The sequence below is a fragment of the Carettochelys insculpta genome, chromosome 1 (assembly GCF_033958435.1).
Source record: "Carettochelys insculpta isolate YL-2023 chromosome 1, ASM3395843v1, whole genome shotgun sequence".
Taxonomy (NCBI): domain Eukaryota; kingdom Metazoa; phylum Chordata; order Testudines; family Carettochelyidae; genus Carettochelys; species Carettochelys insculpta.
In genome coordinates, this window is record NC_134137.1 from 276,351,336 (window position 1) to 276,368,533 (window position 17,198).

A 17,198-nucleotide genomic window follows, 5' to 3' on the forward strand; every position below is an offset into this window, starting at 1 on the left:
TGCGGGAGGGGAAGAGGATTAGGTTAGAGTGGGTATAGGCTGGGGGTGCCTGGTTCTGGGGGGACGGGAAGGGGACTGGACTAGAGGGGGAGTGGGCTGGGGGTGCCTGGCTCTGGGGGAGGGGTACTGGGGGCGGGGCGGGGCGGGGCGCGGCAGGGGGTGCTTGGCTCCGGGGGAGAGGTACTGGAGGCGGGGTGGGAGGGGAGACATTGCGCCTCCTGGAAATCTGACAACCCTACTCCAGCCTAACACGGCTACCCCTCTGGGACTCTTGAGCCAGGCATTTCACCTCCCCCCGGAAAACACCGGGCAACACCAGCTAACATGCAGGCCAAAAAGCAACAGCTGTGAGCCTGGTGCTCTCCCCAGTCACCATGACCCCACCCAGCTCACCCTCGGCGCAGCAAAGAGAATAAGTACGGCTCCCTCCCCGTACCCAGACAGCCCCGCCTTCCACCCCAGTCCTGCTTCCAGCCCTTGGACACGCCCACTGGCTCCCGGACACCTCCCTTCGGCCACGCCCCATCCCTGCCATTGGCTGAGTTCGCTCCCCTCTGGTTAAGGAGGGGTCTTAGCCGCCGACACGTCACTGTCTTCCCAGTCCTGGCCTAGACGCATGATGATGACCTTACTCTGCTCTTCTCCGCCTGCCCCTCCTTGCGGGCCAGTTGCTCGGTCAGTTTCCAGCTACGTCATCAGGCACGCGACTATTTGTGTGGGCGGGTAGCACGAGCGTGCGCGTCGGAGTTGCCGGCACGTGCTGTGTTCGGAGATATGAGCGGTCCCGTGACTTGCGCCACCTGGGTGTGTCGGGAGGTCGCCAGGGAAACACCCGACAAGGTGAGAGGCCCTCATGCGGGGAACGCACCTCTTCTCTCCGGGGACGGTGCACGGGATCTGCGGCCCCGTCCGGGCACGCGGGGGCCGGCACTGGCTGTTCGATCTCAGCCTGTTTTCCCCACCAGGTGCAGCTCAGCGCCGAGGAGCTGAAGCGGCTCGTCGGCGAGGCTGCGGAGACGCTGAGGTGGGTAGCCGGATCGCTGATGGGGGAGAGCCCCGCCCCAGGGCAGCAGCGACGGGTGCCCGGGGTATGCCTGTCCCTCGGCCCACGGTGCTGTGGGCCCCTCCCCGCCGCCGCCCGCACTGAGCATGTCCCGGCATGGATGGGAACGGGGGTTGGCGTCCAGGATCTGTACTAACTGGGGCTGGACGTTGCCCTCCTGCCAGCGAGGATTCAGGGAAAACCCAGAGTCCTGGCAGTCTTCCAGCATCCTCCCATTTCACCTGGAGATTTATCTATCTCGTGGAACTGTAAGGGACGTTGGGAGGTCATCGAGTCCAGTCCCCTGCACTCGCAGGGGAACCTATCACCATCCCTGATGGTTTTTTTTTTTTTTTTTAAAAAAAACTATTTACCCCAATACCTAAATGGTCCCTTCAAGAATTGAACTCACAACCCTGGGTTTAGCAGGCCAATGCTTAAACCACTGAGATATCCTTCACCTTGTGTTCCTCTCTGTGAGTGACAAATTCTGTCTCTCTCTTCATTGGGAAAGTATCTCAGAGTCTCAGCACAACAGCAGCAACAGAATGTGACTCTGAGAAATACATGAGTGAGATCCAGGTGTCAGACCCCAGATTAACTGTGCCACCTAGGCAGGGCTTTGGGCAAGCTGTATGTGAGTTATGAAACTGGGAAATGGGGCAATTGGTCATCTATATTTGACACACTGGTGAGGAATGTTGTTTGCTTCTGCAATTAGGCAAGATTCTCAACTTCCATGTAAAAAAGAGTGAGTTTCAATCCTGCTGGTTGTGGAGCAAAGCTTGGAAAGGTGACCACTTAAAGGGTTCAAAAACAGAAGACAAAGATTCTCATGCTTATTTTTAATGTCATGGCCTTAAATAAGTTGCCTAATCTTTGGAACCTTGATTTATGATTTTTGAATGTTTGGAATTGCTTCTGTAGATTGAACCATTCTAGTCTGGCATCCTCAATACATGGCCAGTGCCAAATGAGAGAATTTACTGGGCCATGGGAGGTCAGTATTGTTGAGCAGCTTAACCAACACTTCCACTGCTTTCTGGGCCGCTAGAAGACCTTTAGGGGTAAATTACAGCTAAATAACAGCACAGAACATTGAGAGCCAGGACTGGTAACTGTAAACAAACTTGATGGAACCACAGGAGGCTTGGCCACGCCCATGATAAGTGGTCATCCAGCTAACTAAAATCACATCGGACTACAGATGTTGCAAGACAGCAGAGTGCCAGACTAAAGAAGTTCAGTTTATACTGGATACATAAATAAAGCCCTGTGTGGGTACAAACTTTGTCTGCATCCATAGTCACAAAAATGAACTGCCAATGGAGATACCCATATATAAATGTAAAATTTATAGATACAAAATGTGTATCTTTTTTCATATCCACAATAATGAGACATTGATATCAATATTGGTAGATGTGAATACGTGTGGATATAATAAACAGTATATGCAGATTTGCAGAGCTCTAGATATGGAAAAACTCTTGATCTCAAATAAAAATACCTGTTTTTTTTTTTCCAGGGAAAATATATAGCATATCTCTCATTTTACCTGAGTGTAAGGTAACCATATTTATTCATTAGAAATGGTTTTTCAGGTCCCCATCCCAATGGGGTTCCGCATTGGTGTGGTGGTCTGTTAGTCAGGGCCCAAGTACCTTGAATTCCATGTGAATATTGTCAGCTTCTGTTCATCTAACCTCAGTTTTCATTTGTTTTTAAATCTGCCCGTTTTCTTACAAAGAGAATGTTTCAAAATAAACAGTTGCCATACTCTGTAAGTCTCTGGCTGTCCTTAAAACAAAAACAAACCCCTTACAAATGTTATTTCTGAATTTAGGATACTTTGTAAGATTTTTAGAACCTTAATTTAAGGGTTCCTTTTTTTTCCCTGTTCGTTGACTTTATAATTCTACTGTTACCAGTAGCTTTGCACATGTAACTTTAAACCGCTTGCCGCCTTTTCTTGTGGATTTTCTTCCATTATTTGAAAAGTATGCAATGCAAGTTTTGAGGAACCTTTTTGTCTGTAACTATTGAATTCTTTCAAATTCAGTGTGGAAGCTTAGAAAATCATCTCTAATAACTAAAAATGTTGTGACCTCTCTATAACATCTCATACTTTGTGGAACTCATTAGTACTCTAGTTATTTTATTTCTGTACAAAGATCACAAGTCAGATTTAAATTTAGAATGTTTAATTATCCCACAGTCTGCTTTTACTCTTCTTGGCTGTGTCTACACTTGCCCCCAACTTCAAAGGGTTTGACACTTCAAAGTTGCCGTGGGGGAAAATTAGCCTAATGAAGTGCTGTGTATTCACTGCAGCACTTCATTAGTAATCTCCTGTGGCCCTGATGACCATGCCCCCTTCAAAGTTGGGGACAGGTGTAGACATAGCCCTTATGTGATAAATGTCATATGAAGGGGAGGTGTTGTTTTATAAAGCAAATGACACGAATAGTTCTTCAGCAAGTTTTTTCAAAACTGAAAGACCTTCACATTTGATGCAGTTTTCTTACAGGAACAAGATGGTATTCTACCCTTGATCTTCGTGCATTGGTGTCAGTGAGGGTTTTGAATGCGGGGTAGTAGAATATGCCTACTAGAGAGAAGCCTCTTGGGAGTTCTCTCCTGTGGTAGCATTTGAGGGTCACCTTGCAAGGTTTTGTATGAAAAGCAAAAATGTAACAATTATTGCATTATTCACATGCTCCTCTTCGGACCTTAGCATTTTATATGTTGGAAGAATCTGAATTATTGCCTTAGAGAAGGAAGCTTTGTGGAGGTTGAGAGTATCTGGGATAGCCTTTTTTTCCCCCCTGTAGTGAATCTGGTGTGAAGCAGATAAGTCTGCTACTTACACTTAATTTAGGAAGTGTGTGCATTTGTTGGAAGGAAGTAAAACTTCTGGAGTTTTATAGCAGTCTTTCAAAGTGTGGGAAGAGACTTTTTTTAAGGAAGAGATTTTTAGCAGCTGCATTTTGTGTAGATGAACAGTGAGGGTGTTGACTTTGGTGTTGGGGATGCCAGAGATGTTACTGTATTGAAGACTGGTAATGATGAATACATAAATGAGAATTTCTGCTTCTGGGGTATAATGGAAAGATCAGATCTTCAAATGGGGTGGAAGAAAGAGCCAGGTACAATCTGGGACTGTGAAGAACGAAAAGGAGTAATTTATCAAAGATCAGATATGTTTGTATTTTTTTCTTTAAAAAAAAAAATAGCGTGCTCCTAGTAATGGAAAGGGTAAAGGGAAAGGAGTTGGACTGGGCCCTTTTAGCCATTTAAAACTAAGTTGTAGTCTTTCAGGAAGACATACTTGAGAAAATATTGGTGGGCTCAAATGCTAGAAAGAGACAGAAAAGTAGTGAAAATATAGATTTGAGAGCAGTTGGCATAGAGATAGTACTTGAAATTATGAGAGCAGGTAAGTAATGTCCCAGTGGCTGATTACCAGTCCTCTGGCAAACAAGTGAAAATATCCCAAATTTTTAACCAACTCTCACATTGGTAATACAGTGAATGTTTTCTGCTTATGCAGAGAAGCAGATGATAGTGATGAAGAAGAACATGGACAGGCTGCAGAAGACAGCATGGATGTGGCTAGTGGTGAGGCAGTTAAGCCTACGCAAACAAATGAGGACCAGGTGGAAGATGGTGAAAAGCCAAATGACAATGAGCTTGCAGAATATGATTTAGATAAATATGATGAAGAGGAAAATACAGGTAAGGTAAACCTGTTTTCTCCTGTTAAAAGCACAGTGTAAATGAAGAATGATGTGTGGTTTTTTTTCTTTTAGGTTGATTGATGCTCTTATCATGAGTGTCCTATAGCATTAGATGTTTTTCAACAAGTGTCTTGACTTTGCAAGTTTGAAAGGCCCAAATGCCCAGATTCAGGTACAGGTTGGGCCTCTCTAATCCAGACTTCCCTTGTTCCACAGCATCTGTGGCTCACCACCTGTGGGTTCTCCGGGGCTGGAGCACTCACAGGTAAAACCCGGGGGCCTGTGCTTCACAACTTCTCCTGTGCCCTCGCAGAGCTTCTGGAGAGCTGCAAAATAGCTCATTCAAGATCAGGGAGGAGTAAGGATGAGCAATCAAGAGAAGAAGCATGGTGGCTGGAGGGTCACAGGGCAGGGAGCAGGGCCATGGGGCTCTGCAACTGCCCTATCTCTTCCCTTGAGCAAGCCCTTCTTTTCCCCATCCTTATCCCAACTCCATCAATGCCAGCCCCTGGGCTGCGTCTGTACTGATAAACTGCCTGGTTTGGGACCAGTTGGGTTCTGAAGATGCTGGACGGGGGAGGTTCAACCTAGAGAAATTTTGAAGTAAGCTGCGTGGATCTAAGGAATGGAGTAGCTGGAGCTATTGGCCCCTTCCATCTGGGAGGGGAACAACCTGTGTTGGTAAAGCTATAGCTCTCTTAGAAAGTACCTCAGATTTATTGAGCTTGACACTTTCGCATTAGATTTTTATAAAGCTGAAGGCGCGTGTCTCCGCTAAGCACATTTGGTCGATGGATCCACTAAGCACATTTGGTCGATGGAATGTGTAGTGCGCTGTGTAACCATCCCACAGTACTTGCTGCCCATTTGAATTGTGAATTAGGCTTCCAAAGCAGATTGGTCAAAAACCTTGTCTCATATTTCTGGGCATGTGTCATTGGCCTCCCATGATGCACTTCTCTCCTTGCCGCCTTGAAAACAGCAAACAATCACTGCACCCTTTTTCCACTGATTAGCCAGGCGGAAACCATAGCGCAGCAAGCATGGACCCCACTCAGCTGCACACTGCTGTTGCAAGCATTGCCAATGCCTCACAGGTATCCTGCGGCTTGTTTAGAACCAAGCCAGACACTAGCTGCATGAGGCAGTGTGGAGGAGGCCATGTATAGAGATTTGTAGGAACCCACTGAATGAAGCGATTGGTATAAGCTGGTGGTAGTCGGGCATGTTGATACACTGCAATAGCAATTCTGGTCTTGGGAAACGAGCACCTCAGGGTGGGACTGTACAGATATGTAGTTGTGCAATAATGACTGGTGGCTGCAAAACTCTTGCATTTGTAAGGCCACTTTCCTGAAACTTTGCAAATTACTTTCCACTCCTCTGAAGCATAGCAATGCCAGATGAGACCAACTCTGACAGTTTAGAAGTGAGTTGCTACAGCCCTGTGGAAGTTTGCAGTGTCAAACTGGTAGTAGTCAATTGTGAGTCAATTCAGAGTGGATAAATCAACAGTCCTATCTTCTGAGATCCAAGCAGCCAGGGCCATCAATACTCTTTCTGCTAGGAAGGATAGTGATTCTGGGAAAGTGCAAGACAGTGCAGGGGTCAGCAAACTTTTTGCATGGGGCCCCACTCCTTGCCCCTGCAGTTAGCAGAGCCCCTCATGGCCGTGGAAGTGAGTGGTGGTTTGAAAGTGATGCGCTGTACTCCCTTAGCCAATGCGGTGGCAGAGGCTGAGGTGGGGAGGTAGCAGATAAATCAGCTTTCCAAATGCCACTTTGTCTGTTGAAAAGCATGGCTTTTATTTTCAGCTCGTTCAAGGAAGAGAGACCCGCCCAAAAAAAAAGGGGAGGGGGGGGAAAGCATACGGTTTCTTTTGATTGATTCAACCCACAGGCTAATTTCTCTGACCCTGGCACTAAACAGTAAGAGGTTGATAGCAATTGTGCTAGTTTTGTAACTTACACTGCTCCTTACTGAAGGGATTTTCAACAGCAATGAAACTTTAAACAAAATACGTTCCTCTCTCTTTTACTCACAGAAGCACTAGCTTCAAGGAATTAAGTGTGAACGTAACTTGTGAAATAGAATTAGCATTTGTAAAGCAAAGCCCTTGGGGGAGCTTGAGCCCAGAACCAGCCAAGGGAGATCTCAGCACTCTGCTGAACAGGGACTTGCTTTTCCTGGTAGCCTGGTGGGACCAAGGATTGAGCAGCTGGTCAGTGCTGATCCGGTCTGGCCTGGGAGCTGTCTAGTCTACATAGAGTCTGAAGCCTTCCTGCTTCTGTAACTACATTATCCCCCCAGCCACTCCTGCTGGCAGCTGCAAGCAGAGCCTTTGGTAAGGCATGGAGCAGGCTGTGTGAAGTGGGGGGCTTGGCTGGAGTCCACCTGAAGGCTGCATCTACACTACGAGAAATTCGAATTTAATTCAGTTAGCTCGATATTACCACTTGACTATCTTTACTGAAAATAACACTAGCTCGATTTTTAGGGTGGATTACAAAATCGCAGCAGCCTGACAGGTACAGTGTCAAACTCGAATTCAGAAACTTGATTAAGGCCAGTGTGGAACTGCCACATACTAAAATCAAATTTATTAGCCTCCAGAAGCGTCCCCTGTCTACCCCACAAAACTATGCGTGCTGCATCTGGCTCCCAGCTCCCTGTAAGTAGTGGGAGCTGGGAATCTGACCAGACTGCTGCACTCCTGTGGCCGGGGCCAGGCAACCCGCAGCTGGAGCCGCGCATGGGGCCACGCAACCCCAGCCGGCGGGCTCCAGCTGGAGCCAGTGAGTGGCAGTGGTTTGTGGGGTGTCTTTTTTTTGGGGGAGGGAGGGTGTTTGGGGAGCTGTTTTTGGTGGCAATGGGGGAGTTGAGGGGGGACTGGGGTGGGGGAGCCTGTGGGGAGGGGGAGTAAACCCTCATATTTAAGGGACTATGGGGGAGAATGAACAGCCCTATTGGCTCATTAAAGGGAGGGTTTACTGTACTAGTGGGGTCTGGGGAACTGACCAGGGCTGCTGTGCTGCCAGTTTCCCAGGTCCCCCCAAGCTGCTGGACCCAGGAAACTGACAGTGCTGCTGCTCCTGGCTCAGCATGTGGTTCTGAGGGAACTGTGGAATAGATTCCCACAATGCAGTGCTGCATCAGGTGATGTTTGGTGATTTCGGTGTGGAAGCAATGTGTGGAATTTATTGGGAGCCCTGGGGGAAGTGAGGATACTCCAAATCAAGTTTAGAAAAACTGGCATTAGTAAAATCAATTTTATAAATTCAAATTTATCTCAATGTAGATGTAGCCAAACACATGGCTGCTGCTCACCTCCCCCGCAGCAGGGTCATTAGCGAAGCTGCTGTGCTGCAGCAAGGCCACAGCCTCCTCCCAGCAGAGGCACAGGGAGTTGCTGCCTCAAGAGGGGAAGACCAGACAACAGCTCCCAGCAGAGATCAGCAAAACATGTGGCTCCAGTGGGGAAGACAGGCTGTGGAGGAGGGAGAGTGATCAAGCTGCTCCCCCCTACAAAATTTTGTGCCCTCTGACATAGTGGATGGCTTTGCTGTGCTTGGGTTCCTGAACTGTGGTTTGGTGATAGGCAAAATGCATTTTGCCTAATCTTGGCATCAGCTTACCTCGCCAAAAGTACATAAACCACAAGGGGTGCTTCTTAATGGTGTTGCGAGCACTGGTGGATCACATGGCTCGGTTCACTGAGCTCAACATGGGATGGCCGGGAAATGTGTGTGCTGCATGCATCTTCAGGAGCTTGTCTCTTCAGCAAGATGCGAAACAGAACATTCTTCCCAGAAAATTACCACTCGTCATCAACAACCACCATGGGCTCAGCACCTATTGGTGTCTGATGCCTCTCACTATTTCCTTCCATCTTTCCTGTCCAGCGTGGAGTAGTTTAGCTTCTGTAGACAAGCTCTGCACCAGTCTATATCTTTTACCTCTTCTCTGTGGGGTCTGCCTCTCCTATTCCAAGCCACTATTTGTACTTGGAAACCCAAGCCTAGGCCTTGCTCCCTTGGCTCGTGAGGCCGTATGTAGGCAGCTGGGACAGCAGCAAAGAACAGCTCAACTATAGGCTGAGTAAGTGCAGAATGGTGGTAGAATGCCCCTTTGCCATTTAAAGGGGTATTGACACAGTTTATTAACTAGGTTAGACCTCAGCAAAAACAATATTCCCCTTGTTGCTGCTACTTGCTGTGTGTGGCGTAACATCTGGGAAAGTAAGTGGGAAAAGTTTCTGGCAGGATATGGGTTGAGGCAGACTGAAATATGAGCAGCCAGATACTGAGGCAATAAAAAGAGCACATCAAGGTGTGTTATACATCAGAGAGTTGTTTATAAAAAAAAAAAAAAAAGCAAGTTTCCACAATCATGAGACGATGTGGTGGTTGTGAGGTGCTCACTACCAACCGACACCCTGTTGTGTGTTTGCTGCCCTGTTCTTCACCACTGCCACTATCCCCCTAAGTTGCCCCAGTGTCTAAAGATGCTGTTTTAAAATCATGCATTTTTATTTGGGCACCACTGAACAGAAAGAGTTGCGGGTGTAACAAGGATCAGGTAACATGGGGCCAGGGGACACGTGGCTTATTAAAAGCACCCTATATAGCAGTGGTGTCCAAAAGCAAGACAGCCGATTGCCCCATGCCCCCTGCAGTCAGGCACCTGAACCAACCTGACCCCCCCCCCCCACCGCCTTGCCACTAGACACCCTACCTCCCTGCCCCCCAGTGACTTGCCAGAGCTGCGCCACTGGAGCTGCCCACCCCAAAGCTGCACACGCTGGAGAGCTGCGTGGTGTGGTGCCTGAGCTCACGAGCCAGCTGCGCAGTGCCCAGGGAACTGCTGCACTACTGTGCAGTCCCCAAGCCAGCCACATGGCTCCTAAGCCACTGCAGTGCCCGAGGAACCACACCAGCCCACTCAGCCGCATTCCCCACAGTACATTTCCCTGTTTGCCACATGTGGCGGTTGGGGAGTGTATAGGACACCGTGGCTATAGAGGAATCAAAGCTGTGAGACTGACAGCACTCTATTCCATGAGCCATCTGCTTATGGATGGCATCCTAGTATTTCCCCTGACACCCTTCCCCCCCCCCCCCCCCGCGTGTGCACACATTCTGGGATGTTTGAGAAGGGATGATATGGAATTTGTTGAGGAGGGCAGGTGGCTTATCAATAGGTACAAGGGGGGACTCTGTGGTCTAGCTGCTTTTCCTGAACCTCTACGAGACACCTCATCAGGGCTGTTTGTTCCCTCATGAGCCTCAGCATCTCATCCTGCACGTTTCCTGTCCTGTTCCATGCAAATAACCTCTAGCAGCATGTGCCTCCATGCATTGAATTGTGACCTATCGATGCAGGCAGATTGCGTGAGCTCGTTAAACATTGCATTCCATGTATGTCTTTTTTGCTGTCTAATCTGCAGGGGGCGGATGCCACAAACAAGTCACATGCTGCATTAGGGGAAAAAAAGGGTAGACTTCACAGACGATACATTGTAGAAAAACAAAAGGTTAACTCTTACAGTGAATGGAGAACTTTATAGCACAAAGCACGTTACATATATGACCAGATGTTTCATTTTAAATGAGCACCTACCAGTAAGCTTTAACACACGACAGAGCACTGAGCCGCAGAACTTGGTTTGCAAGCTGTCATACTAAGCAGTTCATTAGGTGTCTTTAACTTCTGCTTTGAAAACATGGGAAAAGGTGCTTGCAAACTATAGCCCTAATTAGTGTGTTTGTGTTTCTGAAACTGGGGCAGTCCAGGTTCGGAGTGAAGAGGCCTAGATGCGCAGTCAGCATAGGGTCCCCCTCCTCCTGCCCAGCATGGTTGTTCTCTGGGATGATCCCTACGAGCCCATCACAAACCAGACAGCACATCTGGGGTCATAATTTGTTGGGGGTGAGCAAATAGAGTGGGGAGGGTCTCCTCGCCACTGTCAGTTACAAAACTTCCCCCATTTCACCTCGGTCTTGCCTGAGCTCCTTTATTTTTGTGTGGCACTGCTGGGTATCCCTGCTGCATCCTTTGTACACATTGCTCTTTGTGATTCTTAGCATATCTATCGGAGCTGCTTCTGCTGGTTCAGAGTTCTGCCTGTGCAGACTTTCTCCCCACGCAGCAACTGGATCCAAGTTCTCCTGCATGTTCCATGCTTGAGCTTGATTGCGACTCTGGGCATTTGTGGGTGGGGGTGCTGCTGCGCTTGCTGCGCTGACCAAACAGGAAATGAAGTTCAGAAGTTCCTGGACTTTTCCTACGTACCTGAGAGTGCTGCAGAGTGAAAAGGGCTGGTCAGAGCGCTCACAGTGGGGCACTGCGAGACACCTCCCAGAGTCCAAGAACATCGGCTTGAACAGGGCTGTATCTGTGCTACCGCGAATTTGACCCTGGAAAGTCAAATTTAGCTTTACTACTTGTCAAGGTGGAGTATAGAAGTTGATTATAAAAGCTCTTAAGGTCGACAGAGGGGGTTTGGTGGTATAGATAAATTTTTATTATAAAATGGACTTAACATGACTAAAGTAGTGTAGCTTAGGCTTTAGGATTTATTTTACATAACCCATGGTAGCAAGCACCCCAGCACTGGTCAACAGAGACAAGCCACTAAAGTTCACGATACCTCTTTTAAAATGGCCATGTAAACAGTGCTTTGAAATCATGGCTCTAGTTGGCGCTCAGGCTCTGACGGGAGCAGGGTGGATTTTAGGGCTCAAGCCACAACTTCAAAGCACTCTCTCTGCACTATTTTACATTGCAAGTGTGAGCCTCACTACTCTGTCAGTTGACCGAGGCTGGGAAGGAGCTCACCGCTGCAGGCTTACCCTGATTTGGAATAGCAGCTCCCTTTACTGCAGTTCTAGTGCAGAGCAGCAGCTTTGTCTGCAAACAGTGGAGGTTTGCTAGGGAGCTTGTTTGGATTTGGAATATGTATTTCTGTCTTAATTCATTCTTCAGTTTTTGAAATAACGGTCAGCTGTGATACTGAAAGACATTTTTCATTTTAGCCACAGGTGCAGAGGTTTCTAGTTTGATAGATCTATTGAAAGCAAGGGTTGTGTTAGCTTGTTCATTTTTTCTTAAAGAAAACCACTCTTGTGCTAATAACTGGTATGTTTGGTCAAATATTTTTGTTTCCTTATTGGCTTAAAAAGCAAAATGGCTGCCATTTTAGTGTTTTCTACATAAAAGGCACACGGAGAAATAGTCGTATGATAAATTCTCCTTCTCCCCAGTCACTTGCCAAAAGTTTACAACTGTGCAGTTTTTATTTATTTATTTTGACATGTAGTGTCCTTTGAATTTTTCATTGTAATGCATTGAAATTCTTATCACAGATACTGTTAGCCTTGGAGACACCTTTGCTGGTCTTTCAGTGTATGGAAGTAATGAACATGACCCTTACATCACTATTAAAGACACCGTAAGTATATATTTTTTCAAAAGCTTGCCCTGTCCTTCAATATTTAGGCATCTTAAACAGCATAAACTATTACGTACAATTTTCAACAGTGCTTATGGGGGTCTTAGAAGTGCTCCTGGATGTCTGAAGTGTGATATTGCTTATGACTTTGTGCTCACTGCAAGATCTGCTTGCGTTGGTATTGTGCTTATTCAACAGGAATGCTTGCGTACTGTGCTTTGCAATCCTAGTGTGCTGCATGCTGCTGTCTGATACAATGCCCTTGGGAAAGTATTTCCAGTGAAGTGAAATAATTTGCCCAGAGATCTCGGAGAACATGGGCTCGTGCAGATGAGCAGTAGAATAACTTTGGTGGCTTTATGTCAATATGTGACTTTCTCCATCCACATACCTTCATTTTTTTACCTCTTGTGAAAACTTCCACAAACCCACATAACATTTTTTGCTGCCTGTCATTTCAGACAGGAGCAATAAGCCTGCGCAGCTCTGCACTCATCTCACGAACGTGGCAAATATCGGATGCACAGTCCTCCAGTATTTGTAGACCCGTAGGCCAAACCATAGTGCGGGGAGATGAGATGATTTCTTTGAGGACATACTGTTAAGGATGTAGCAACAAACACTCAAGGTTGTTCATGCTGTTCATGGGACAGCAGCAGATCTTGAAGATCAGTGCCTGAGAAACAAGCTGGAATTACATCATAATGCTGGTTTAGGATGATGAGCAGAACTTTTGGATATGAAAGGAAATGTTCCTGGCTCTGTGGGCCAGACTCTTTCCCCCGCATCACTCCGGCTGTGGACACAAAAATGAGAGCTGCACTGATAGTTGAGAAGCAAGTGGGTGATTGCAGTCGTGAAGCTTGCAGTGCTAAATTGCTACCCGTTAATGGGAAATCATTTTGGGGTTGGAACATTCATGGTCGGGGACATTATCATGCAAGTGTGTAGGACTGTTAATCATCTGTTGCTACTTAAGACTGTGATTCTTAGTTTCAAAATTCTGTTCCCTTATTGTAATAGGGCAGGACTCCCATAGTACCACCTGCTGGGAATTGGCTGTCGTTCAACAGTGCACCCTCAGGACAGTGTCTTGCTGCCACCACCACGTCCTCTCTTGGACCTACTTCACTCCCCATTATCTTCTTGAAAATATGATACTGTGCATCTTTCTGCCGCCCGCCCCCCCCCCCCCCCCCCCCCCCCCCCCACACACACACACACACACACACACACTCTTTCTTCCCTCTTCCCAGGGACTTATCTTGGACAAACTATGGTCTGGATACTGATCACTTCAAATGGGGTACAAAGGGAGGGGACCTGAGCCCACTCACCACTCTAGGTCCCAACTCAGGGGCCCTATAGCCTGTGGCCACCTACTGCTCCTCTTCCCACCTGCTGCCTGTTTCCCCAGTCCTCTTCATTTGTAGCCATAGCATCCTCTCAGCCCTTGTAGCAGGGCCCCAGCCTGGCAGTGGTCAGTCAACAGCTCACCCTCATGCTCTGCCATCCTTGCCTAGTACTGCTCCATTTATGGCAATTCCCTGACAGACCGTCCTTTTGTCTCGCACTCCAGGGAGAGCATCTCCTCTGCTCTGCTGAGCAGTCCTTTATATGTGGCTCTCATGGCCCTGATTGGCTGCTTCAGCAAGCCTTTGCCTATTGGTGGATTAAGTAAGCCCTTTCTTGATTAGTGGGTTCTGCACAACTTCCCTGGTGCTGCTTTGAACCCTTTATTTTGACTTTGTGGAGCAGATGTCCCACCAGATTTAGTTTCATAAAACTTCTTAATAAGTGATCCTTCAGCTTTGGCACATCTCTGCCAGCACTGTCCTCTAGCCCCAGGTATGGTGCATACGGCCTGCCTGGAGCAAGGATGGGAAAGAAGGAGGGCACTAAGATGTTTGGGTTGCATGCAACAATGTTTTGGTGCTTATTTCCATGAAGATAGGGTAGTGGCACTGAAGATGAAAAGTGCTTTTCGCAGGCAGTAGTGATTTCAGTTGATAGCTTTGTCCTGAGGCTAACAAAGGCACAGAGTACAGATGCTGCTGGCACTCTGAAGCTGACTGAGCTCATATGCCATTAGTCTGTTGCCTGTGATGGTGCCAGGCGAGCCCATCACAAAATAGTGTGGGTAAGAGTCCAACCAGAGAGGGCAAAATAAATCTGCCATTTTTGAAACCTTCAGGAGAGGATTGCAGAGGACCTCCATACAGTTTCACTGAAATTTTTCAAGGGACATTCCTATAAGCATAAACAAACTTATCTGCGTGCCCTCCCCTCACCAAACCCTACAAGGTAATGAAAAACCGATAGCAACTCTGCTGTTTTACAGCTTCCTCTTTTTAGTCTGAGTAAAACAATGGAAAGTCTAAACCTACATTTTGAGAATATGGGGAAGGACCAAGTGTCGTCATATTTACATTTAAACGTGGTAAAGGAAAATGTGTGACGGCACCTACCCAAGGGTCCTCACCTCATCTGTGCTCAACTGCAGTGGCGTCTCAAACAAGTCTTGACTTGGGCCATAGTGGGATACCTCCTCCCTCTCGTTTTCCTCCTTTTGTCTGTTCACAGCAGAGGTCTCTGTCTTGGGCTCTTCTAAGGTCCCCACAGTGCACAGAGTAGGGCGTGCACCTTGTAAAAGCTTCTGGCCTGTAGCTCAGACTGATTGTTGGCCTCACTCTCCTGGTGGTATGTTTACTGCCAATTCTTCGCTTTCACATGACACTGCTGATCCCTGTCATACCCCTTCGCCTAAAACCCCTTTGCAGTCATTCAGTACACATTCATGTTTCTACCACGGGTCCACAACGGTGTTTGCGTAACCTCTTCTCACACAGGAGAGCCAATAGCTCCTACCTACTCCTGATAGTCCTATGCCTAGGTCGGAGCACCTAGATGGCATGGTCAGTTTGAAAGCAAGGGTGTGCTTCTAAGTGTTGTTGTCAAGATGCACAGTCAGGAAAAGGCATTTAAAAATGTGGAGTGTTTTGAGGAGGGGATTGCACTCTTGTCTCCATAACCTCTGCAGACTAGATTGTGACCAGCGTGGTTGCTGTTGGGCATGGTAGGACAGCTGCTGGAGGACTGCTGTCACACGGCATCTGCACTTGTTCTGTAGGTCAATGCCATCCAGGGAGGTGGTTCTGTTACATCGCCTTAAGGGGCGCTTATGTCGTCTGGGGACAATTTAAGCCTCGATGTGCACACACATAGGTTGGCACAAGGTGAAGTACAATGACCTAACTCTGCAGTGTTTGAAAATAGGACTTAGAGACCTAAATCATTAAGGCTCTTCTGAAAAGTTGTCTGTGATCAAACTGATCACTCCTACTGCACTTGTTTAAATATTTTTCTCCATAGTTCCCAAAATTTAGCTGTTACAATTAGTCAAATAATTTTAGTTGAAAATATGCAGGATGACTTAATTTTTTTAATATAGGACTGAAAGATATATGGCTGATCTGGGTCTTTTGTACATTGGCATGCTCGGAGCTCTTCTATATGAATGATGCAAGTTGACTTAAGTTACATTGCTTAAGTAAGCTACATAGTTGAAGTCAACGTAACTTAGGTTGACCTACAGCCGTGTCTCTGCCATGCTACGTCAATGGGAGATGCCCCTCTACCCCGACATCAGTTTCATCTCTCAACAAAGCTAAGTACATCCGTAGACAGGAAAACACTCTCCCATTGACTTGGCATGTCTTCACCAGACCTGCTAAACTGTCACTGCTATAGTGCCAATTTAGCTGGTAGTGAAGACACAGCCTCAGGAACTCAAGTTGAATTAAGTCAAGGTGCGACGTGGGAGCACGTTAAATGCCATTAAACCTTTGTGTGTATGCTCTTGTTCAGAAGTAAAGTGGTTATAACTTGCTAAATCCCAAAGAGATTTAACTAATGTTTTTATTTCACACCTGCAGTTATTTCAGCTTAGCTTTCTTCTGAGTGTTCTGTGTAGCATGCCCCCTTAGAAATCATGTCTGAATGTTTCTCAGCCACCATTGTTTAAAGTAACAGTGAATGCATGCTTTCATCAAGTCAAAGTGGCTTCCAAAATTTTGGTGAAGCAGTTAACGGTGTGCTAATATATACGGCTGGCTTGTTAAACTATATAGACGTTCACGATTTGTCAGTCATGTAGAAAATGATATGGGGAGGCAGGGCAGAATGGGAAATGAAGATCTTGTGGGAGCCTTGGGCAGTAGGTTGTATTTTTGTGAGGAGTATTTGTCAGGAGGTTTCGTTTTCGGTGCTGACACACTCGACCTAATCCATATAGTCCTAGTAAACATTCTCTCAAGTCATGTGATTATCTAGTCTCACAGTTGTGGCATTTCCCTCTCCCCTTTAGCTGAGAGAGAGGCCTCAAGCATTTGGCCACCTGTCCTTTTTCAGTCAGTGTTATGTTTTTCTCCCTCCTTCGGCCCATAGGAGCAATATGAAGAGGAAGATTTTTTGATCAAGCCCAGTGACAACCTGATTATTTGTGGACGTGTTGATAAGGACCATTGCAGTTTAGAAGTTCACAGTGAGTAACCTGTATTGGCTCATAAAAGCGGAGCTGGAAAATACTGTCTAGTCTGATCCCTGTGGCTTTGCAGGACTGTTGTTCTCCATTTATCCTGGCTTTTGAATAGATGGTGGCATCTGGCACAACTGTGTTTCTTGAGCTGTTACTTCTGTCAAAAAAAAAAAAAAATCCTGATTCACAATTGCTAAGGAGGCTGACCTGTGTAAATTTATTGGGTACCTGTACAATGAAATGTCAGCCAGTCAATGATACTCTTTACTTCTTATTTTATAAATACACATGAGCTGCAAGGGTCTCTTATCTATTACACCTTTCAAAGTAGGCTCACATCCATAAAGGAAAATGATGTAGGACATAAACTTGACTCGGTCTGTATTTGATGTGGATGAGTACATCATTCTTCTGTCTGTTGAATCTGTC

The 17,198-nt window shown here is 46.7% G+C and overlaps 1 protein-coding gene across 3 annotated transcripts in view; it reads left to right on the top strand.

Moving 5' to 3' along the window:
• Positions 1 to 731: 731 nt before the first annotated feature.
• The window catches only part of PWP1 (PWP1 homolog, endonuclein), a 56,998-nt gene continuing 40,531 nt past the window's right edge, over positions 732 to 17,198 (top strand). For all 3 annotated transcript variants that reach the window (XR_012647368.1, XM_075008073.1, XM_075008066.1), the window contains exons 1-5: positions 732 to 840; positions 966 to 1,024; positions 4,596 to 4,780; positions 12,147 to 12,232; positions 16,679 to 16,775. Coding sequence is in view for 2 of the 3 variants with exons in the window: in XM_075008073.1 (XP_074864174.1) it covers positions 775 to 840; positions 966 to 1,024; positions 4,596 to 4,780; positions 12,147 to 12,232; positions 16,679 to 16,775 (493 nt within the window). In the remaining variant the exon portion in view is untranslated. The remainder of the gene's footprint in view (positions 841 to 965; positions 1,025 to 4,595; positions 4,781 to 12,146; positions 12,233 to 16,678; positions 16,776 to 17,198) is intronic.